This window comes from Podarcis pityusensis, assembly GCF_964106645.2.
Source record: "Podarcis pityusensis genome assembly, chromosome: 4".
NCBI classification, from domain to species: domain Eukaryota; kingdom Metazoa; phylum Chordata; class Lepidosauria; order Squamata; family Lacertidae; genus Podarcis; species Podarcis pityusensis.
In genome coordinates this window covers 3,583,256-3,606,071 of record NC_138027.1, presented here as the reverse complement: position 1 = coordinate 3,606,071, position 22,816 = coordinate 3,583,256, and the positions used below count along the sequence as shown (strand labels likewise).

The following is a 22,816-nucleotide window of genomic DNA, read 5'->3' as shown; positions in this document are numbered from 1 at the left end:
TCTCATCTGGTCTTCCCCTCTTATTTATTTGTTTTAAACCACAGTGGCCCACCACACAGCCAAACCATAAATTAAATTTTTTAACAACACAGTTTACAAAAAAAACAATCAAACACCGAAACAGCAGTAGGAAAAGCAGCAGCAATTCTCCAGCTGCAACTCCGGTCAAAGGGAGAGAGTAAGAAAGAGAGACAATGAAAGCAGCCAGCACAATAAAACTCCCACCTGCACACAATAAGCCGCACTGAAAAGAAAAGGCTTTACAGCATGGAAGGTGGGGCAAGCTTGTTTTCTGCTGCTCCAGAGCGGAGGACCTGAACCAGTGGATCCAAATGACAAGAAAGGGGATTTCAGCTAAACACGAGAAAGAACTTGACCGAGGAACGGACTCCCTCAGAAGGTGATAGAGGATTTCAAACAGGGTTAGATGCCCAACTGTCGAGGACTATTGAGCTGTGATTCCTGCATTGCAGGGAGTTGGACTAGATGACCCTTGGGATCCCTTCCAGCGCTACAGTTCTGTGATTCTATGAACAGTAACATTACAACCATACAAACAGAAGGTAAAAAACCAAAGAAATGGGTCCCCAAATGCTTTTACTGTATGATTTTGGTTTTATTGCTGTAAACCGATTTGATATATTTTTATCATACAGTGCTGTGCATTTTTTAAAACAAATAAAATAATGGATACCCGCCAGCTTTGCCCCCCCCCCATTTCTTTCCCATTGCACCTGCTTCCTCTATGGTTGCCACCCCCTTCCCCACCTACTTGGGATTCTCGTGCCTTTGATAAAGGCGTGACCGATAGGGCTGGGCAATATCTGGTTTCCAGCATTGGGATGTATCACCAGCTAAACATCACAATATACCAATATACCACAATGTCTGAAATAAGGATGGAGCTACAGGTATGTAGAGGCATTGGCTGGCTGCACAGTTTCCCCCGCACCGTGATTTTTGCAGGGCCGGCTCTTGTGATTTTCTGCCCGCTGCATGAAGCAGGAGAGAGCTGGGCCTGCAGAGTTAGCAGGGGCTGCAGGACTCAAAAGAAGCATTGGCTGGCTTCATGGTTCCCCCCACATTGTGGTTTTTGCATAGCACACAAACACATTCATGATTTGTGATATATTGCCAGGTCAAAAATTACGAAACTGATATCACGATAGGGACTTCAAACTGGTTTTGGACGATATATCAATATATCGCCCAGCCCTCGCGACAGGTAGACCTGCTGCTTTGCTCACTCCTGGCAGCCATGGTAGGGAAAGGGAGGAACAGATGAGTTTCCCGGCTAAGGATGCTCCAAATTCCTCGTGCCTGATGGGACTTGCAGGGGTGTTGCACTTGGGTACAAGTACAGAAAGCGGAACGACTTGCCCATAGGGTGCTACAGTTGGGCTTGTCTCGCCGTTTTTAAAGGCACGAGAATCTAGGTTAACAAGATAAACAAGATGCCTTCATCACATAACTCCCCTATGAGGGCAGACTGCCATGATGGGTAGCGGTGAAGAGAAAGCCGGGCTATAGGGTAGGTCTGTCCTAGACTGCGTGCGAAGCGTGAAACTGGAGCAACAAGCACAACTCTCAGTCCAAACTCATGACTCTTGGCTCATGTGTCTTGAAAGTCATCCGAGTGTCTCTGGTCCCTCTTGGGGGGGGTGTTGGAGCTGGCCTAATTCTCCTTGCGGGAAGCCGGCTGAATGAATGGGGGAGGGCGTCTCAGGAGTTGCAGGGAACTGGGATTGCATCTTGCTCCCTTGGGGACAGCAGGGAATAGAGCTCTAGCAGTGGCTGGAGGGCTGGGAGAGTCATCGAATCATAGGAGTGTAGAGTTAAAAACCTCCAGCAAAGGAAAGCCCACCACTTTCCATGGTCGATCAGCTTTTACAATCAGAAAGTTTTTAAATGTTTAGTTGGAATCTCCTTTCTTGTCCTTTGAATCCATTGGTTTGGGTCCTCTCCTCTGGAGCAGCAGAAACCAAGCTTGCTCTGCTGTTTTCTCGACAGTGCACCCAACTCCCCCCCCCCCCTTCCTGGCTCCCCACCCACCCACTGCTTTTATATAGACACCTGCAATTCCAGGCAAAGCATGAGCAAATCCTCCAGGGCTGTGCTGTGTGTGTGTCAGCCGGCTGAGCATGTCCTCAGCAGACACCTGCGCTTGCAGAAAGTTGCCACTCTCTGCAGTCCTCTGACTCATCAGGCCTCCTTTAGCTTTTGAAACTTGCTCCATATCGCAGCCTGCCGGTTTCCCCTTCTTCGTGTTTCCTTTGCTCCTGGCTTGCGACCCAACAGCACATATTCAGCGGCACATATTTAAGCGATGCACGGAGGGAGCAGGGCAGGAGAAGTCCATGTTTGAAACCTGAGAAGAGCTCCCTTGTTTAGATCTGCAGTGATTAGACACCTTGATATTGGATTTGGGGGTGGGGGGGGAGGTCTGGGAATGCCAGAGATACACAGTCCTCTGTTGTTGGTGCTGTCAAGAGGCTTAGCGTCATTGTTCACCTTTCGCTTAAGGGCTCTTCCCTTTGCCTTGATCCCATTTTTGAGCTCTTGACAGGTCCTTTACATTCTTGTCTGTCTGCACAAGGTGTGTGATGTCCCTATAATGAGGGCAAGGCTTTTCCGGCCCAGCTTTTCCAGCCCAGCTTTTCCGGCCTTCGAGCAGGCAGTCCGAAGGTTTCTGTGGCTGCCGTCTGGTGCAAAACTGGGCACCGAAATGTGTTCTCTTGCTTGCATTACAGCCACTGGAGGTTTTCCCTAATCTGTGTACTATTTGACTTGCTTCAAACTCAATGGCGCTGAAATCACTGGATCAAGCTCATCAGCTTTGTTGAATTAATTAAACTAAATAGTTTTAATTGGATTCTGGATAACTGTGCAATTAATGGTCATTGCTTTGAATTTTATTGTGCTGTTATCTTCCCTAGTGGGTTGTGCAAACCACCCTTCTGAACAATGCTTTTTATAGGGGAGGGGCAGTGGGGATGAGTTTGTGGAACCAAGCTGGCGGAGACCCCAAAATGTCTGGGAACCACTGCTCTGGTGCATCCCAGCAGCCCCTATGCCTTCCCCTCCTAGGTGTAAGGGGCACCAACATTTATGATTTTTTGATGCCACCTAAAAATGTGGTTATTCATCCAAGGATTTTAGCAAAGTGCTGTCTTTTCTTGTTTGGTTTTAAGTTGTATTTAAACGAAATATTGTTTTATTGCGTTTTAATGTTGTTCCCTGTTCTGGGATTGTGAGGACAATGAAGAGCAGCTTGTACAAAATCATTTGAATGAACCAAGGAAAAGATCTGTATTTAAAGCAATATCCTTCCTACCTTCTGGAGTCAAAAAGGATTCCCTCAACCCCTCCACTCCCAGCCTCTTTGGTTAGGAACACTTGTCTTTTGCAGGAATGCAGGAAACTGCTGCTCCAAAGTGAAATCATGTAGCATTTCAGGAGCCAGGCGCAGTCTTGAAAGTTGTGTAGTAGCACCTCTGAGCATGTGTGGAGTGCCTTCCACCCCAAGCCGTGAGGCTTTATTGATTGATTTATAGAACAAGGGCTCCCAGAGCGGCTTATATATAGCAAGACTGTCCCTATCCCTATGCTATCCCTATCCCCATCCCTATCCGCAGACTTACAGCCTGAAAAAACAACGAAACACAAGGGAAAGGGGACAGGGAGGGAAGAGGAAAATCAGAACTCGGGCACCAATTTCTGTTGTTCCAATAATGCCCATCTGGCCCTGTTTGGGGGCTGGAGGTGTCTGGTGGAGAGGGGCTTCCAACACAGCTTGATGGAGGAAGCTTTCTTCTTCCTGTTTCTCCCACCGATGGAATGGCTGTGTCCCAAGTGACTGTCAAGTGGGGATTAGGCCTCATGCACTGGTTTAGAGGTTAGCTCTTGGGATGTCGCATGTCCCGGCTAGATTGACTCACCACTCTTCCTCCAAAAACGAAGCCCAATTGTTCTCAGTTGTCTCCAAAGGCCAATATCGTTTCCCCTCCCACCTGTCTGGAGAACCGGCAAGGCAAAATGCCACGTCTTGGGGCATGACTTCACCCTTTTTGTTTTTATCCTCCCTGCCCACAGAATTCTGCCGCATCGACCAGGCCTTGTGCCACAACGAAGACGAGCAGCTCAGCTTCGAGGCCGTCCTCAACATCCACAAGCAGATGGACGACGATGCCAATGGCGATGTCGACGTGGAGGAGAGCGATGAGGTGAGGGCACAGCAGAGGGCACCCCACTCTCTCGGTCTCCGTTCCCTTTCCTGACCTTCCCACTCCACTTACTGTACATATGTTTCGGGGGACCCGGCATCCTCTCCGCACAGCACAGAGATTCTAAAATCTTACGTTGTAAACAGCCCTGTGGTCTTTGGATGAAGGGCTGTATGCAAATTTAATAAATCAAGCAAGAGGTGACACAGTCAGCTTGGGTAGGAGGTGTCTTGGACTACAACTCCTATCAGCCCCAGCTAGCCTGGCCATCTGGAGGGCACCAGGTCGGGGAAGCTGATGTTAGACTGGAGCTCTTGGCCACCTCCACCTGCACCACAGGAAGCAGTGCTGGCCAGCAACCTAGGTGGCTTTAAAAGAGGACTAAGCGAATTAAGGGAGGAGGAGAGGGCTATAAATGGGTATCACCCAGGGTGGCTGTGCTCTGCCTCCATATCTGGAGACAGCCATGCTTCTGAATATCAGGAAATTGCAGGAGGGGAGAGGGGTCTGGTGCTCAGGTCCTGCTTGTGGATTTCTCTTTGGAGAATCTGGTTGGTGGACTAGATGAGCCATTGGCCTGACCCAGCAGGCTGCTCTTATGAACCATACAAAGATTACGCTCAGCAAAACCTCTGTCAGTCCAGGACCCAATGCATTGTGAGGGGTTGGACTAGATGAACCTGAGGGGTCCTTATATAATAATAATAATAATAATAATAATAATAATAATAATAATATACCCCGCCCACTCTGGGTGGCTTTCAACAGAACACTAAAATACAATAACCTATTAAACATTAAAAGCTTCCCTAAACAGGGCTGCCTTCAGATGTCTTCTAAAAGTCTGGTAGTGTTTTTCTCTTTGACATCTGGTTAGAGGGCATTCCACAGGGCGGGTGCCACTACCGAGAAGGTCCTTCCCAACTCCACCATTTTATGAATTCTCTGAGTCTCCCCAGTGGACATCTGCCACCACCCAGCCTCCCCCATCTGGCTGCTATACTCTCCCCCCACCCCCTGCAAATTAGCCAAGAAGTTCCTAGCAAAAAAGGGGGGAGATGATTGCTTGATTTAAAACCAGCACAGGGCAACAACCTCCTCTCCCTTCCTGCCACTCTCATAACAATTTCATATGCTTAGAGATGAATGAGACACAGAAATAGGGGAGGTTTTCCGTTGTGCCGCTCTCTGCTTGTCTTTTGGAGCAAAAAGAAGATGGAAAATGCCAAGCTGCCCTTAAGCTCTGGGACTTTCTTATTGAATCCTTCCACCTGCTCCCTCCAGCTTTAGGGCAGTCGTAGTCCAGCTACTCTTGAGAGGCGGCATTTGTCCTCCTGTACTTCTGCTGCGCATCTTGAAAATGGAGAGCATGAGGAGGCCCTATGTGTGTGTAGAAGCTGAGCCTGAGAGTCAGCTGCACACTCCTGCCTCCTGCAGCACTGGGGCTTCCCTTAACCTTCCTTCTCTTCTTGAAAGAGATACATCTCCTCCACCTCTAATGGGTGAGTTGCCTTTGGGTAGCTGCATTTTGCATCCGTTGTCCATTTCCACATGTAGGTTTTTGCCTTGTGATTTCTAAGCACCACCCTTGGAAGTACCACTAAGTAAGTGGCGTTAATTCCAAATATATGTGTTTAGCATTGGAGTGCAAGGCTCTGGACTTCTGTATCTATTTTTAAGCACACCGCCAGGTTCACCAAAATTGTTATGAGGTGGTGAGGCCCTAGCCGAGTTAGCAGAATGAAAAGCGACTATCTAAATGGTGTCCTTTTCTTTTCCAAACTATGTTTGGAGGATTTCTCATGAGCAGAGCTGCTTAGAAAGGAATCCTCCCTAGAGCTCTTAAAGAAACAAGCCACAACTCTGAAGCTCAGATTAAGAACCTTCCTTCCCCGTTTCCCCTTAAGGCCTGGACTACTGCAGTTGCTTTCTGATGTTCTTTTAACGGATATAGACAGGGCTCTTCTTCAGCCGGAACTCCCTGGAACTCAGTTCCGGCACCTGCCAGGTGGGCACCATTGCCATTCTAAGAGAACGAGGGAGGTGTTCATGGTGAGTTCTGGCACCTCTTTTTCCAGATAATGGCACTGGAAATAGATTTTTTTTGGGGGGGAACCATTAATTTTAATCTGGAGCTGCAGAAAGAGCCAAGGACTCCGCTTTCAAGGCGTGCAGTGGAAGCTGAGTCCTTTTCTTTGTAGCTGAGCAAGAGCTGGGGATCTCAACTGTTGTCTTTGGAAGCAAGGCATTTCCCGCATCTGAGCAACCTGCCCTGCCCAATGGGTGTTCACAGCCTACATCTAGGTGTAGCATCTTCTCCAGGGAGATGCGCCTTTTGAGTCTTCTTCTCCCCCTCCCAGTGCATTTAGGACTTTCTCAGCCCTCCTTTCGCTGCCTGAAGGGCAGTTTCCCAGGGGAAATGTCTTGACTTGGACATGCTTAAACATGTAAGCCTGATTGCTCTTGGCTCTGACTTCTGATTCCACTAAGCTGAAGTACTCGGGGCCTTTCTTTCATTAGGCAAAAGTGATGCTGTCAGGTTGCGTTCTGTGCAGAACGGGAAAGCTGTGTTTTTCCAGTAATCTCTTTCCTGTGGAGCTGAGGCTGTGTGAGTCAAAGCTGAATCAGAGCATGTTCACATACACACAAGCAGGTCCTGCTAGCCAAACGCAATGCGTTCTCAGAAAACGTTCCTTAGGCGAGCCTTCGCATAACAAGTCAACAATCTCTATTGATTCCTATGGGGAAATTTCTGGTGCATTCCCAGCCATGGAATTTGGACCCCAAAGTGACAAAAAACCCAGGAAAACCCACTGAAATCTAGCAAAAGGCAAACAAGGAAGGGGAAAATGCTCTCTTCTCTGTCCTATCTCTCCCCCTCCCTCCTTCCCACCATGGTTTCTGGCAAAGCAGCTGCCACAGACCAGCAAAACACAAAATAGCTTGCATATCTGAATCTGCGACGTGTATAGCGAGATTTGGGTACTAGTTACTCATATTTGGATAAGTGATTTTCATATAACAAGCATTTGGATAGCGGGACCTGCATATATATGATCTCTTCCGCTTATCATTTGTACAGCATTTGTCATTTGCAAGGTACCTGCCCGATACTTGGATTGTCAAAGATTGCTGCAGTTCTGTCACTATCCTTCTCACGTCCCGGGGTGACATCTTAATATTTGGATGTCAAGAATAAAGGAAACCAGCTTTTGATCACAGCTAATTGGTAGAGAGGGAGATGGATTCCCAGCTGAAACTCTGGTCAATGGCTGCCGGTAATTGTTGACAATATTGAGGTTGATGGACTAGTGGTCTGGTGGTGTAGTGGTTAGAGTGTTGAGCTAGGACCTGGGAGAGGCCAGGCCTCGAATCTCCACTTCAGCCATGAAACACACTGGTGACCTTGGGCCAGTTACTCGCTCTCAGCCTAACCTACTCACAGGGTTGTTGTGAGGATAAAATGGGAAGGAGAAGTATGTACGGCTTCTTGAGCTTCTTGGAGGAAAGAGGGGATATAAATGCAGTAATAAATGAACAGACCTTCCTAACCAGTCCTTAATTCTGGGGTATTTGGTGCCCCCAGCCCTCAGTTTCTTGTTTTAAAGGGAGTCTAGAGATACAGGCAAAACCTGGGATTACACTCATGGAATCTGCTATAACTTGTCGGGACCATTCCTCTGTTCCTGCTTAAGCTCTTTCAGAGCACAAATCCCAACACCAGTTTAGAGTTTTGAAGAGGCATTAGGCAAAACCTAAGCAAACACGCAGCTTAAAACATCAGATACTCTAAACTCGGTTTATATTTATTGAGGAATTGACTGTCGGACATAGAATTAGGCATAAGAGCAAAAGGAAGTTGAATGAAGTTTTACTTGGCCTTTGACATGAAATGCAAAGCCTGTGAGCACGGGACGTAGCTGTATTTATCACTGTCATTATTATATTTATAATATAATAATGAAGACTGAACGCGGCTTACACAAATTAAGACAAGACAGATAAAATACAAAAAGCCAAATATATAAGTAACCACTAATAAGTTCAAGCAACAGAGAAACAAATCTGTAAACATACAGATAATAAAATTGGCACACCTTTGTTAAAATTCCTTAAAAAAACAGTTAGTCCCTTAAGGCCTGTTGGAATAAACCTGCCAGGGGAAGGACAGGAAGGAGGGAGCCAGCCTAGCTCTTTTTCGGAAGGGAGTCTTTATTCTCTGTTTTCTGCAAGTCCCTATTCAAGCCAGGGGCAGGAATCTTAGAAGTGCACCTTCCTTCCTGACTCCAGTCTTGAGAGCACTAGATACTTGGCGGTGGAGGAGAGACAGAACCCGGCTTCAGACGTCTGCCTTCCTTACCATTTATATCACACTCATCTTTTTGCTCATTAGCTCTCTGCATATTTGCTCCCGTTATTATTTTTTGCTCAGCAGCTCTCTTGTTTTGCTAAGCTGCGCTGCTCAAAACCTTTGCCCATCCGCAGCCTGGGAGTGCTTCTCTTCACATTTCTTGACGCTCCCCTCTGGGGAGAGGAGTTTGCTGTGTGTTCGGAGGTGGCTGCAGGGACCGCAATTAAAAGGAGCGCCCCTGAACCCCAAGGGGAATCCCTTCCAATTGGCGGCCTATTTCTGGTCTTCGCGCAGAGGCAGGCGTAGCTCTCGAGGTGCCCGGTGACTTAATTGAACCGATTTCTCTCTCCTCCAGCATTTTTGCCAAGGGAATTGGCAGCTCTGGGTTTGCAACTGAGGAAAGATGCCTGCCTGCAGACTGTAACATTAGCAGCAGCTTTGTCCTCTGAATCACGGGGTGAGCACCCCAGAATTCATTTCTGAAACTGCAGGTGCTTAGGGTCCACTGAAAGCCCTGTACCTCCCTAGCCCAAGGCTACCTTGGAAGTTGCTAGCAGCACCCTTTGCCAAACCTGTTTGTCGGCCAAGATGCAGCAAAGAATGATGACACATTCCAAATCAGCCGTTTTATGACTTATTTCCCCAGCGGGGCAACAAGACATCACACGTATTTGATTTATTTTGAAAGATTTATATATCCTGCTTTTCCATCTTGCACCCAGGATACCCAGTGCACCTAGCGTCGACAGATATTTTATTTAATAAAACTCAGTTACAATAGGTAGAAACTGGCCCAAGGCTTCCCAGCGAGATTCATGGCTGAGGCGGGATTCGAACTTGGGTCTCCACAGTTCTGCCCGATTATGCCACAGCGGCTCCAAGTAATCAGGGGAGAATTATGATTATGATTATTAATTATGATTACCTTTATTTATAATCACTTTATTTTTTTATCTTTTCCCTGCTCCCCAAATGAACAACAAAACAGTAAAAACAATAATAGTCTTCCTTCCATCAAATAACCAAAATGTTTTAATTAATTAAAGGTTGCTAATTAAGTGTTTATTTGTTAGGACCTACCAAAATTGCAAAGTGTGTGCTGCTGCTTGAAAGCTTGCTTTCCTCTTCGCTCCCCATTGCACTTTCCTTTTGTATTGCTTCTGTTGGGCCCTGCCTGCCTTACCTCTTGATGTGTGTGCAGTGCTGTCCCTGAATTTTTTTTTTTTTTTAAAGTATATAAATTAGTTTACTCACATTCTGTTCACAGAAGGATCCCAGAAGGCAGACTTAGGTTACAAAATATATACACATGGAATCTATCCCATAAGGAGATACCGTAGTTTCTTTGTCCTTTCTTGGCTGAGCATCTCAGGCTAAGGAGATGTTGCTATTTCAAGGAATGGAGTCAGAGAGAGAGATGGCTGCCTCCCCTGTGCTATTTTGTTACCTGCACAGGTGAGGTCACGCCCACCTCTGGTCCTGTCCCTGAATTTTGAGAAGAGGCCGTGCGCTGTGCTTCTCAGCCCATTCTCCAGAAAGAGCCAGTTACCTCACCATTGAAACATGGCCAGCTGCCTGCTTTTTCTGCTGCTGGGATTACTCGGCCGCACGTGCCGTGGGCCTTTGTATCTGCCTGTGGAGGTGTGCCTTCACCTCCACAGCCTGGGGAGGGAGACAGAATCCCAGGTGCCTGGCTTCCTCGGGGCTTAAAACTTGTGGCTAAAAGGAGTTATTTTCCAGCCCTGCTGGGCATGTAGATAGGCAGGCCTACATGAACGTTCTGTCCTCTAGTGTTGCCATACTCCAGTGATCTCAGCTGTTAGTTGTGATTCCTGAGTTGCAGAGGGTTGGGCTGGATGACCCTTGGGGGTCCCTTCCAACTCTACAATTCTAATTCTAATTCTAATAATAATAATAATTTATTTGTACCCCGCCCATCTGGCTGGGTTTCCCCAGCTACTCTGGGCAGCTTCCAACAAAGATTATAATACATAAAATGTCACACATTAAAAACTTCCCTGAACAGGGCTGCCTTCAGATGTCTTCTAAATGTCAGGTAGTTGTTTTCCTCTTTGACGTCTGGTGGGAGGGCGTTCCGCAGGGTGAGCGCCACTACCGAGAAGGCCCTCTGCCTGGTTCCCTGTAACTCGGCTTCTCACAGCGAGGCCCTCAGTGCTGGACCTCAGCGTCCGGGCTGAACGATTGGGGTGGAGATGCTGCTTCAGGTCTACTGGGCCAAGGCCATTTAGGGCTTTAACGTACTGGGAGCCAGTGTAGGTCTTTCAAGAACAGTGTTATGTGGTCTCGGCGGCCGCTCCCAGTCACCAGTCTAACTGCCACATTCTGGATTAGTTGCAGTTTCCGGGTCACCTTCAAAGGTAGCCCCATGTAGAGTGCATTGCAGTAGTCCAAGCAGGAGATAACCAGAGCATGCACCACTCTGGCAAGACAGTCTGCGGGCAGGTGGGGTCTCAGCCCTATGAATGCATTTTGGCTTAGCTCATGCTCCGTATCTCCTGGCAATGTAGAGGACCCACCACCTCCTGCACTTGAGTTACAGGACACTGGCTCCTTCCTGGAGAACTGCTCCAGCCTCACCTGATAGGTGACCTGATAGCCGCCTCCAAATATCTCAAGGGCTGCCCCATGGAAGATGCAGCAAGCTTGTTTTCAGCTGCTCCAGAGGGTGCGACCTGAATCAGTGGATCCAAATGGCAAGAAAGGAGATTCCGACTAAACGTTCGGAAGACAGGAAGAGCTGTTCGGTAGTGGAACGGATTCCCACCAGAGGTGCTGGGCTCTCCTTCTTTGGAGGTTTTTAAGCAGAGGTTATATGTCCCTCTGCCAGGGATTCTTTAGCTGTGGTTCTTGGCTTGTAGGGGATTGGACTAGATGACCCCTGGGGTCCCTTCCATCACTACAGTTCTACGATTCTATGACCGTGTCCTCTTCCAAGAGACCTTGGAAGCCTGTTTTCACCGGGGCTGTGCTGAAGGAGGGCCGACCGGGAGATCACTTTTCCTTCCTGAGCTAAATATACTGAGCAACAGCTGGTTCCCCTGCCTACATCCCTAGGGGAGATCACGGCTGCTCTGAGCTGTGCACATTGGCCACTCTAGATGACATTGCCATGTTCCCCGTGGAGGTCACAGGCTGTGGGGCGGGGGGGGCGCAGGAGGGGATATCTCTATCTTTGCATTCCTGCCTGGTTTGGCTGCACCCAGTGGCTTATAATCTCCAGAGATCTTGGAACATCCTGGGAAGGTTCACCCTGCCCTCCTCACCACCACCCTCCTTTATTTCATTTCGTTTTCAAATCATGAGCTTGGCTCACTGAGAATGTCACAGGACTGCACAGATTTTCTTAATCCCTCTTTTCAGGCGGTGCAGCTTCAAAACTCTGCTCAGTCAGGGGCCTCTTGGCCAGCCTGCCAGAGAGAGAGAGGCATTCCAGAAAAAGGATCCACTGGGCACTTCTAGAGTCCTGCAGTTGCAGCTTCAGCGCTTTCTGGCTCCAGGAAGGCTTTCCTTCCTCTCCTTTGCAATTAGCTGCTCTTCCGTCTTCTTCGGCTGGCCTTTTCCACTGTCTTCCTTGCTCCCTCTGTTACTCATCTTGCGGCATCTGCACCATGCATGGGTTTGCGGCTCAGCTGGGAAAGGGATTGGCCCCCATTAGATGTTTTACTAAGCCTCTTGATCACTGGAATTTGCTTAATGCGGTGTAGTGGAGAGTCACACCGATATTGAGCTGGAATCTGAATTCATTTGGGTTCTGCTTTCTGCCGTGCCACATCTCTCTATAAAATGGTGCTTTGCTTTGCTTGCCCTTTGGTATTTGATATTTCACACACACACACACACACACACACACACAGAGAGAGAGAGAGAGAGAGAGAGAGAGAGAGAGTTGTGTTAGCAGTACGAAAGTGACTTCCCGAGGGTGCAAGCCTGGGCTGTGTGTATGGAGGTCCTGAGCTACCAGATGACAAGACCCCCCTCTCAGGTGTGGTGATATGGTCCAAAGGAAAGGAAAGCAAGACGTTTGGCACCATCTTGGCCGCAGGAGTTGATGGTAGGAGGCGTGCAAGATGTCATCCAATTGCCTTAGGAACCCAACTCTGGAGTTGCAGAGGGTTTACTCCTGTGGCTTTTTTCCTCCCAAAGATGTCCTGCAAGGCAGCAGAGGTTTAGGAGTTTTCCTTCTCCTATATGGGCTCCCTTCCCAGGTGAATAAGCCCTATCTGAATATATCCTCTCTGTAGTCATAAAATCATAGAGCTCTGTAGGGTCATCTCATCCATGCGTCCAACGTAGGGATCACGTCTCAAGAATCCCTGACCAGATGGCCGGCCAACCTCCGCTTAAAAACCTCCACAAAAGGAGAGCTCACCACCTTCCAAGGGAGTCCACTCCACTGACCCTAAGGCAGGGTTTATTTATTTATATACCTCCTCAGTTAGGTAGCTCCTTCATGCATCTGATGAATAGAATGGTGGCCCACAAAAGCTTCTGCCACCTTAGTTGGCATTGACTTGGAACGCCTTCAGGCCATCAGGGCCCAGGAGACTCCCAAGGACTGTGTCTCCCCATACAGCTCACTCTCTTTCAAAAGATACTCTTTCCAGGTGTTGCTCTGGGTGCCCTCACTGTTTTGAGGAATACTTTGTAAGACGCTCTCTCAAAAGTGACACTGAGCCTTTGGACACTCCCTCTAATCACCCCCTTCAAGCTCATCCCATGCCATTGCTACGTGAAAGCTGTTTGTCCCCCACCAGAGGGCATTTTTTAAGGGGGACTTGCAGTTGGAAGGGGTGTGTTTGGCTGGGCTCATTGTCAACACCCCCTTTTCATTTCTGAATATCTTGTAAATATGGAAGTGACTGAGGCCTTTTGCTGAAAGTGTGAAGTGTGCTTAAAAGCTTATGCTCTGCTATATATTTATAGCTGAAATCCAGGGTTAGGGTTAAGCCCTTTGCATATTAAAAGAGATATATTTATGGATGCTTGTAACAAGGAATGGTGATTTCACTGATGGAAAACGCTAGCAACAAAAACTGATCAGGAGTGGAAAGGTTTCCATCCTTTGGAACCTTTCAGGTTAATTATCTTGAATTATTTAATGAATTATGGTGTGGTCTGGGTGAGGGTAGAAATAGATTTTATAGAATTGGCGACTATTAACAACTCGGAAGTCAGTGGTTGTAAAATGTATGTAGCTTTCCAAAAACAGTTGTGGTTTTCATTCAAAACAACAGCATGATGTGACGGGGGATTAATGTAATGCCTTTAGAATTGGTCTAAAAATATATCATCTGTGTAAACTGAAGAGGAAGTTTCTTTGAATTTTAGATACTACAGGTATCTGACTTTGCAGACAGAGAGGGAAAAGATATAAATCATGACAAGGATGAGTGAATGGAAGCAGGGTGTGTGTTTGTGTGTGTGTGTGTGTGTGTGTGTGTGTGTTCCACTTTTTGCCAATATCCCTCCTGAATCCAAAGTCCCTGGGCGTCAGTTGATTCAGGAAGTGAAGGGTATGACTAGCCAGGAAGACATTCCATCTGCTGACCTTTCTGGACCTCTAAGCAGAGAACTGCCGGTTGAAGGGGGTCTGTGGTGATTAACCTTGAGAGGGCTCAGGTGTGGCTTTGCAAAGAGACACTTGAGAGCCCTGATCTCGCGGCTGAGTTTCGGAAGCCACCTTTGCTTGCCCTTGCACACATCTCCGAAGCTGTGAGTTTCAGAATAGCCTTTTAATAGGCAGGTGCTAAGAACTTTGGAGGAAAAAAGAGATGCAGCCTATTCAGCTTGTCCTGGCTGTGGCTTAGGAACGTGATGCTGCAGTTTATTCTTAGCCTCCCGGCAGCAAAGATGAATTTGCAGTTTGCGCACGGCGAATGGATTTCCTCTTCTTGGCAGACTTACCTTTGCTTTTCTTCAGAGGGTCAGAGTCGCCTGCCTTGCTCGCTTGTTGAGCAGGTCCGCTAGGTGTGCTTTTGCACGCTTGTGCCTCCACGTGGACAGCTGCTTTTCATCTCCCATGGGAGCAGCTGGAAAGGCCACCTCTCCTTTTTCTAGCTTCTCTGCAAAGCACTGTAGCAGAGTAAGGCGTTTGTGATGGGGGGACAGGACAGGTCTAGTGAGCAAAGCTGCATTTCTGCCAGTGGCCTCATTAAGGAACTGCAAATGGGGACAACCCATTCAGGTGAACAGCTGTGCTTCAGTAAAGGTTTGCATAGCAACAGTGAGAGCAGAGACAGCAGTAAAAGCATGCAAAAAGAGGCCATTGGTTCAGTGTGTGTGTGTTGGTGTGTTTTAAAAAACCCTTCTTAAAGGCTTCCAGGAAAGGTTAGCAGCCCGGGATGAGGAACTGGTGGTCTTGCGGACTGATGGGAAGCCAAAAGGAGAAACAAGCTGCTGATTTTTTTTTTTTACAAGGAGTGGGGTGAATAGGACACATCAGGACAGACAAAAGGAAGTCCTTCATCACTCAGCGTGCAGTCAGACTGTGGAACTCTCTCCCACAGTAGAGCCACCAACCCAGATGGCTTTGAAAAAGGGTTAGACAGATTCATGGAGGCGAGGGCTAACAATGGCGACTAGCCAGGACGGCTAGGCTCTGCCTCCATAATTGGGAGACAGCAATGCAGTGGCTGGAAGGCACAAGAGGTGTAAGTGCTGCTCTTGTGCTCAGATCCGCTTGCAGGTTTCCCACAGGCCTCTGGTCGACCACTGTGAGAACAGGATGCTGGACTAGTTGGACCATTGGTCTGATCCAGGCAGACTCTTACTGTGTTCCAAGTGATGCTTCCCCCGTTCCTTGGGGACTTGCAGTTTAATATCTTACACAAAACCATGCTCTTGCGTGTTAATTCTTTCTGCAGCCCTGTGAAGTAGCTCAGCCCCCAGACCAGTTCCCTTGTTGTTTCTGAACCTAGGTCTGCCCTGTCCACACCCAACAAACTTTTAGTAGCCCTTACAGTCACTGTTAAAATGAAAACATCCCTAATAATAATTATGATGATGATGAGGAGGATGATAATTTATTTATACCCCGCCCATCTGGCTGGGTTTCCCCAGCCACTCTGGGCAGCTTCCAACAGAACACTAAAATACAATAACCTGTTAAACATTAAAAGCTTCCCTAAACAGGGCTGCCTTCAGATGTCTTCTAAAAGTCTGGTAGTTGTTTATCTCTTTGACATCTTAAGGGAGGGCATTCCACAGGCGGGTGCCACTACCGAGAAGGCCCTCTGCCTGGTTCCCTGTAACTTGGCTTCTTGCAGCGAGGGAACCGCCAGAAGGCCCTCGGCACTGGACCTCAGCGTCCGGACAGAACGATGGGGGTCGAGACGCTCCTTCAGTTATACTGGACCGAGGCTGTTTAGGGCTTTAAAGGTCAGCACCAACACTTTGAATTGTGCTCGGAAACATACTGGGAGCCAGTGTAGTTCTTTCAAGACTGGTGTTATATGGTCTTGGCGGCTGCTCCCAGTCCCCAGTCTAGCTGCCACATTCTGGATTAGTTGTAGTTCCCAGGTCACCATCAAAGGTAGCCCCACGTAGAGCACATTGCAGTAGTCCAAGCGGGAGATAACCAGAGCATTCACCACTGGCGAGGCAGTCTGTGGGCAGGGAGGGTCTCAGCCTGCGTACCAGATGGAGCTGATAAACACGGGACTTTGTGCAACTGGTTGACTTGGGGCTGTGTTTTTCCCCCTCCAGTTCCTGAGGGAAGACTTGAATTACCATGACCCAACGGTCAAACACAGCACCTTCCACGGGGAGGATAAGCACATCAGCGTGGAAGATCTTTGGAAGGCCTGGAAGTCGTCCGAAGGTAAGGCTGGCGTCCAGCTCTGGCTGCCTCACCTCAAAAAAGGAGACTGCAGAGTTGGGAAAGGTTCAGAAAAGGGAAGCCCAAATGATCAAGGGGGTGGAGCAACTCCCCTTCGAAGAAAAGCTGCAGCGTTGGGGGCTTTTGAGTTTAGAGAAAAGGCGAGTAAGAGGCTGCATGATAAATTTTTATACAATTATCCGTGGCACGGAGAAAGTAGATAGAGGGAAAAGCCTGCCTCCCTCCCTCATAGCATTCAAACTCGTGGGCGGACGCTGAATGTTGGAAGATTCAGGGCAGAGGGAAGAAAGTCCTTCTCACAGTGCAGAGTTAAACTGTGGAACTCCAGCAGGCTCTTAAGTCCTCAGTATTCAAAATCTGCCTCTCTGCTCCTCCCTCCCTCTCCTGCTCTCTCTAGCAACCTCTTGCGCCTTAGCCAAGCCACTTCCTCCTTCTTCAGCAAAGCCCCTCTTGCCGCTGGCCTGTGGCTTCCTCCAGTGCAGCCCTTGACCGGTTTCGACTTTGCATTTTTTAAAACCGAGTTTGCATTTGCAACTCCTCCGCTACAGTAGAACAGGAAGCAGGGTGAAAATAATATGCAAATAAAAAAAATATAATAAATGGGGGAATTATCTCTTTGCCTCTCTCCCCTCCCCACACTGCCCTCCTTTCCTGTGGCGATAAAGAATGAGCGAGGTTCAGTAGTGAGTCACAGGAGGCACTGGGCGTGAGTGGGAAGGGCTGCGGCACGTCTGAGACTATTTTGGAATATTAGGAGCCTGGATTAAATACTAGTGTGTTTAATCCTGTATGTTTAATCTTGTTTTCCACAATTTTTTTTAAATTTTTACCAACAACCAAAGCACAAACTGTGAAACCCCAGGCAGCTGATACATTGGGTATACATAATCAATAATAACATATTCAAATCAACCATATGTACAATTCTATATACACTAACACTCCTCCCTCCACAAGGTTTAACTTTTAACGTTTTAATTGCCCCAAATTGTTCAAACCTACCCAAATAATTCAATATCTTCTAATCCTCCTCCTTCTCACTGACCTTAAACCCTTTCATTTTATGTATCTTCACAGTTAGATATTCTAAAATTATAATATTTTTCAGTTTTTTCCTCCATTGGTTCACCCCTAGCTCTTTCCAATTACTCGCTATAACCTGTCTGGCTGCAATTACCATCAATTTTACCCATTTATATTCCTCTTTGGTTTCTAACTCGGTGCTATTCAGGCTAATAAGAACCATTAATTTAGATATTTCCACCTTCCTACCCACAATTCCCGATATTTCTATACCAATCTGTTTCCAGAATTCATTAACTAACGGACAGTCCCACCACAGATGTTCAGTTGCAAGGCATGGGGAATGTAAACGGTTAAGGCATTTCAGGAGACATGCGGGGGTCACACTCCTGTTCCACTGCCCTGCTGAGAGGCGCAGGATGCTTCAAGGAAGCTGAGTGTTGGAAGACCCATGGCAGATAAAATAAAGTCCTCCTTCACACAGCAACTAGTCAGACTGTGGAACTCCCTCCCACAGGAGGCAGGGATGGCCACTGACTTGGATGGTCATAAAAGAGGATCGGGCAAATTCTGTCAGGAGTTCAGCCTTCACTCGAGTAGGACCTTGGCAGAGACACATGCCCGACTGGCATGTTCCCTCCCTTCTGGTCAAGATCGTTCAGGAGCTTCATAAGCTTTCTTCAGCCCGAACATCACAGCGACCGATGCCAACAGACACCGGCACACTTAGGGATCCGCAGAGTCTTCGCAGCTTGTGCGACAGACCTCAGCAACTCAGCATTTTGGCTAATCTACTTTATTTACATATAAAGACACATGGAGTACTTCAACATGGCTCCCTCTATCTCTAGCGTCAGATAGCAAAGAGAAAAAGAGCAAAGGACAATAGTCCCACTTCACGGAACACAGTAACACAAACATCCGACTCTGTGGAGTCAAAAACATAACACCATCATGTGATAACTGCAATCACGGAGCAGGAATTCTCACAAATTCATGGGGGAGCAGAGGGCCTTTGATGGCTGCTAGCCAGGTTGGCTATGCTCTGCCTCCACAATCAGAGGCAGAAATACTTCTGAATACCAGTTGCCAGAAACTGCAGGAGGGGAGAGGGCTCTCGTGCTCAAATCCTGCTTGTGGGTTTCACACAGGCATCTGGTTGGCCGCTGTGAGAAGAAGAAGAAGAAGAAGAGTTTGGATTTGATATCCCGCCTTTCACTCCCTTTAAGGAGTCTCAAAGCGGCTAACATTCTCCTTTCCCTTCCTCCCCCACAACAAACACTCTGTGAGGTGAGTGGGGCTGAGAGACTTCAAAGAAGTGTGACTGGCCCAAGGTCACCCAGCAGCTGCATGTGGAGGAGCGGAGACTCAAACCCGGTTCCCCAGATTATGAGACTACCGCTCTTAACCACTACACCACACTGGCTCTCAGAGCAGGATGCTGGCCTAGATGGGCTACTGGGCTGATCCTGCAGGTGCCTCTTGCGTTCTTCAGAGTCCTATCCGCTCTCCAGCACCAAAGCATCCTAGACAAGGCGGCAGTGAGAGCAGAAGACTTGCAGCGCTCTTTGCTCTCCCGAAGTGCCGCAGTCGTGCAGAGGGTGTTGAGTGCCTCCAGATAAGGCCGCAGCTCCTTTGCCTGCCACACTCAGCAAACACTTCCCCGATGCTGATACTTCTTGCTGCCTTTATGGCCTTGTTAATCTCCCCTGGCTGCTACCCATTCTAATCTTCATGTACTTGTCAGGTTTTTCCCCCAGCAGAAAAGTTCGGCTTGCAGTCTGAGAGCTTTGCTGCCAGATCCTGTGTCCTCGTTGTGAAGCTGGCTAGATCCTCCGCTGCAAGTCAGAGCGGAGGCATTATTTTATTTTTATTATTATTATTATTATTATTTGTTCAACTTATTCACCGCCCTATACCCGGAGGTCTCAGGGCGGTCCACAACAAAACCACAACATATAAAATCAAAGCAAAAGCAATTACCCAATACCCCCCCTCCAAAAGCCATATTTTAAAAGGGTGTTGGATGTCAATAAGATCAGCCAAAGGCCTGGTTAAAAAGGAACGTTTTTGCCTGGCGCCTAAAGGTGTATAATGAAGGCGCCAGGTGAACTTCCCAGGGGAGAGCATTCCACAGAAGGGGAGCCATTGCAAAGAAGGCCCGTCCTCGTGTTGCCACCCTCTGAACCTCTTGAGGAGGAGGCACACGAAGGAGGGCCTGAGAAGATGATCTCGGGGACTGGGTAGGTTCATATGGGAAAAGGCGGTCCTTGAGGTATTGCGGTCCTGAGCCGTTTAAGGCATCTTCTCGGAAGGGAGGCAGAGTCCAACAGCACAGTCGCTGGAGCTGCTGTGCTGTGCTGTCTGAGGGCAGGGGATGCTCTTATCTCCTCACCTGTAACCATTGGTAGTAAAGGTAAAGATACCCCTGACCGTTAGGTCCAGTCACGGACGACTCTGGGGTTGCGCGCTCATCTCACTTTAGTAGCGGAGGGAGCGAGTGTTTGTCTGCAGACAGTTTTTCCGGGTCATGTGGCCAGCATGACTAAGCCGCTTCTGGCAAACCAGAGCAGCGCATGGAAATGCCGTTTACCTTCCCGCTGGAGCGGTGCCTATTTATCTACAGTGGTACCTCAGGTTAAATACTTAATTCGTTCCGGAGGTCCACTCTTAACCTGAAACTGTTCTTAACCTGAAGCACCACTTTAGCTAACGGGGCCTCCTGCTGCTGCCGCGCCGCCGGAGCATGATTTCTGTTCTCATCGAAGCAAAGTTCTTAACCCGAGGTACTATTTCTGGGTTAGCGGAGTGTGTAACCTGAAGCATCTGTAACCTGAAGCGTATGTAACCCGAGGTACCACTGTACTTGCACTTTGATGTGCTTTCGAACTGCTAGGTTGGCAGGAGTTGGGACCGAGCAACGGGAGCTCACCCCGTCATGGGGATTCGAACCGCAGACCTTCCGATTGGCAAGCCCTAGGTTCAGTGCTTTAGACCACAGCGCCACCCACGTCCCTAAAACCATTGGTAGAAAAGCAGTCAATATTTATCAGCACGAAGCAAGCTAGTTTTCTGCTGCTTCAGAGGGTTGGACCCAAACCTATAGATTCAAATTGCAAGGAAGGAGATTAGGAAGAACTTCCTGAGAGTAAGAGCTGTTTGGCAGTGGAGCGGACTCCCTTGGGAGATGGTGGACTCTCCTTCCTTGGAGATTTTTAAGCAGAGGTTAGATGGCCATCTGTCACGGATGCTTTAGCTGTGATTCCTGCCTTGTAGGGGGTTGGACTTTGTTAGTGCCTGAAGGGGCGATGGCCTGGGAGGTGTCTCTATTGCCACTCGTTTCCAAAGCGCACTCCAGGAAATCCTAGTCATGGTGTCAACCTGCAGAGATGGCCCCTTTCCTCCTTCTCAGGATCCCCAGTGGGGGGTCCTGCCCCTCTCAGCATCCCAGGCAAGTTGACTAGACTCCTCCCAGGGTTTGGACAACTCTAGACTAGGCCTACTCAGAAGTTGTTTAGGGCATTCCAACATCATGGGTTGCTCAGCATTTAAGCAAGCAAAGGTCCACTGTGTTTGAGAAAGAGCAGTTGTCCACCGCTTGGTCCTGCATTTCAAAAAGGTCCAGCCCACCGTTAGTTTTATCTGAACAAAGATTCATTGGGTGAAAAGTCCCTGCACTTGGTGGGGGGTGTGGACCAGACGACCCTCGTGGTCCCTTCCAAATCCACAATTCTATGATTCTATGAAAGTAAGGAAAGAAAGAAAAGGAAAAAGGACACAATAAAACATTTTTGAAAGCAGAGGAATACAACAATAACAAAATAACAATAAAATACAATTACGCTTACGGAAGTATGTAGATGCACAGGGACAAGCTTGTCTCTCACATGGATAGGTCATCTTCCTCCTTGAAGGAAAGTTCATCCACCCCTTCTCAGCATTTTAAACCGCCTCTTCTGGTCAGAGGAGACTGGCGTTCACATGCTCCCTGCTACGCCCTGTCTCTCTGCATGTACTCTGAGGTGCAAGCCTTATTCGGCTGAGGGCAGTTTCCCCATAGCAGTTATTTTGCCTTATTAAAGCCGCTCCTATCATGTTGCACAACACGCCCACCCCCGGCTGGATTTAAATTTCTGTGGCAGCCCCCTCCCCAGACTAAGCTAGCAAGCAAGAAGCGACCAGCCATCCCCAGCCACCCAGCCAAGCCCTTCCACCCCATGCTGCTGCCAGGCTCTGGCTGTTTGCCAGGCTCTTCCTTGCCCGCCCACCTGCGTCTGCCTCCAAAATTGTCTGAACAAACAAAGGGGAGGCTTGGCTGCAGTGCCTCTGCCCACATGCCGGCTGCAGGCTTCTTCTCTCCTCCGAGGAGCTTGGCGGAGTGAGCGCTCTGGAGTCCTGTAGGGCTGAATGGAGCAGAGGAACAGAAGGAGGAGAGCCTTTGGAGCAAGCCGATGGTCCATCTAGTCCAGCATCCTTTTTAAAAATAAAAATAAATTTTCATTTTTCATTTTCGTTCATTACATACATCTCAAATTCTTAACGTTTGCTATATATTCCTCCCTCCCTCCCCTCCACGACTGCCCCCAACTTGCATTTCTGGTTTGTTTCTATTTTCACCCGCTTTGCTATCTCTCAACAGAAAAAGTTATTAATAACATAACATCAAACCTTAAAAACATAAAAATAAATTTAAATACATCATCTTATTTCACTATCTTCCAGACATTTTCTGATGCTAATAATGTGGATGTTTATGTAAATCCTGCCTTCAAGTCTATTGCCTAGTCCAGCCTCTAGTCCACCATCGTCTTCTCACAGGGGCCAACCAGATGCCTGTGGAACCTGCAAGCAGGACTGGAGCGCAAGAGCACTTTCTCCCCTCCTGTGGTTTCCAGCAACTGGTATTCAGGAGTATTTTTTCTTCCAGCTGTGGAGGCAGAGCAGAGCCAGCCTGGCTAGGAGCCATCGATAGCCCTCTCCTCCACGAATCTGTCCCATTAAGCCATCTAAGTTGGTGGCCATCGCTGCTTCCTGTGGGAGGGAGTTCCACAGTCTAACTCTGCTGCGTGAGGAAGGGCTTCTTCCCAGCATTCAGCTTCATTGGATGCCCACAAGTTCTATGAGAGAGAGAGAGAGAGAGAGAGAGAGAGAGAGAAAGGCTTTTCTCTATGTACTTTCTGTGCATAATGGTGTAAACTTCAAGCATGTCGCCTCTTCCTTGCCTTTTCTGCAGAGTCCCAGACCTTTCCTCAGAGGGGAATTGCTCCACTGCCAGCATATAGAACTGAGCATTTGTGAAAGGGCAGTGAATGATGTTGCACTGAAAGGGAGGCTCTGCGTGTGCCAGTAGCAGTTTGCACA

At 48.1% G+C, this 22,816-nt stretch overlaps 1 protein-coding gene across 10 annotated transcripts in view; it reads left to right on the top strand.

Annotated features, from left to right (window-relative positions):
- The window catches only part of STIM1 (stromal interaction molecule 1), a 111,719-nt gene that overhangs the window by 49,150 nt on the left and 39,753 nt on the right, over positions 1-22,816 (top strand). For all 10 annotated transcript variants that reach the window (XM_081001942.1, XM_081001943.1, XM_081001938.1 and 7 more), the window contains 2 exons: positions 4,093-4,223; positions 16,300-16,414. In XM_081001942.1, the coding sequence (XP_080858068.1) occupies positions 4,093-4,223; positions 16,300-16,414 (246 nt within the window). The remainder of the gene's footprint in view (positions 1-4,092; positions 4,224-16,299; positions 16,415-22,816) is intronic.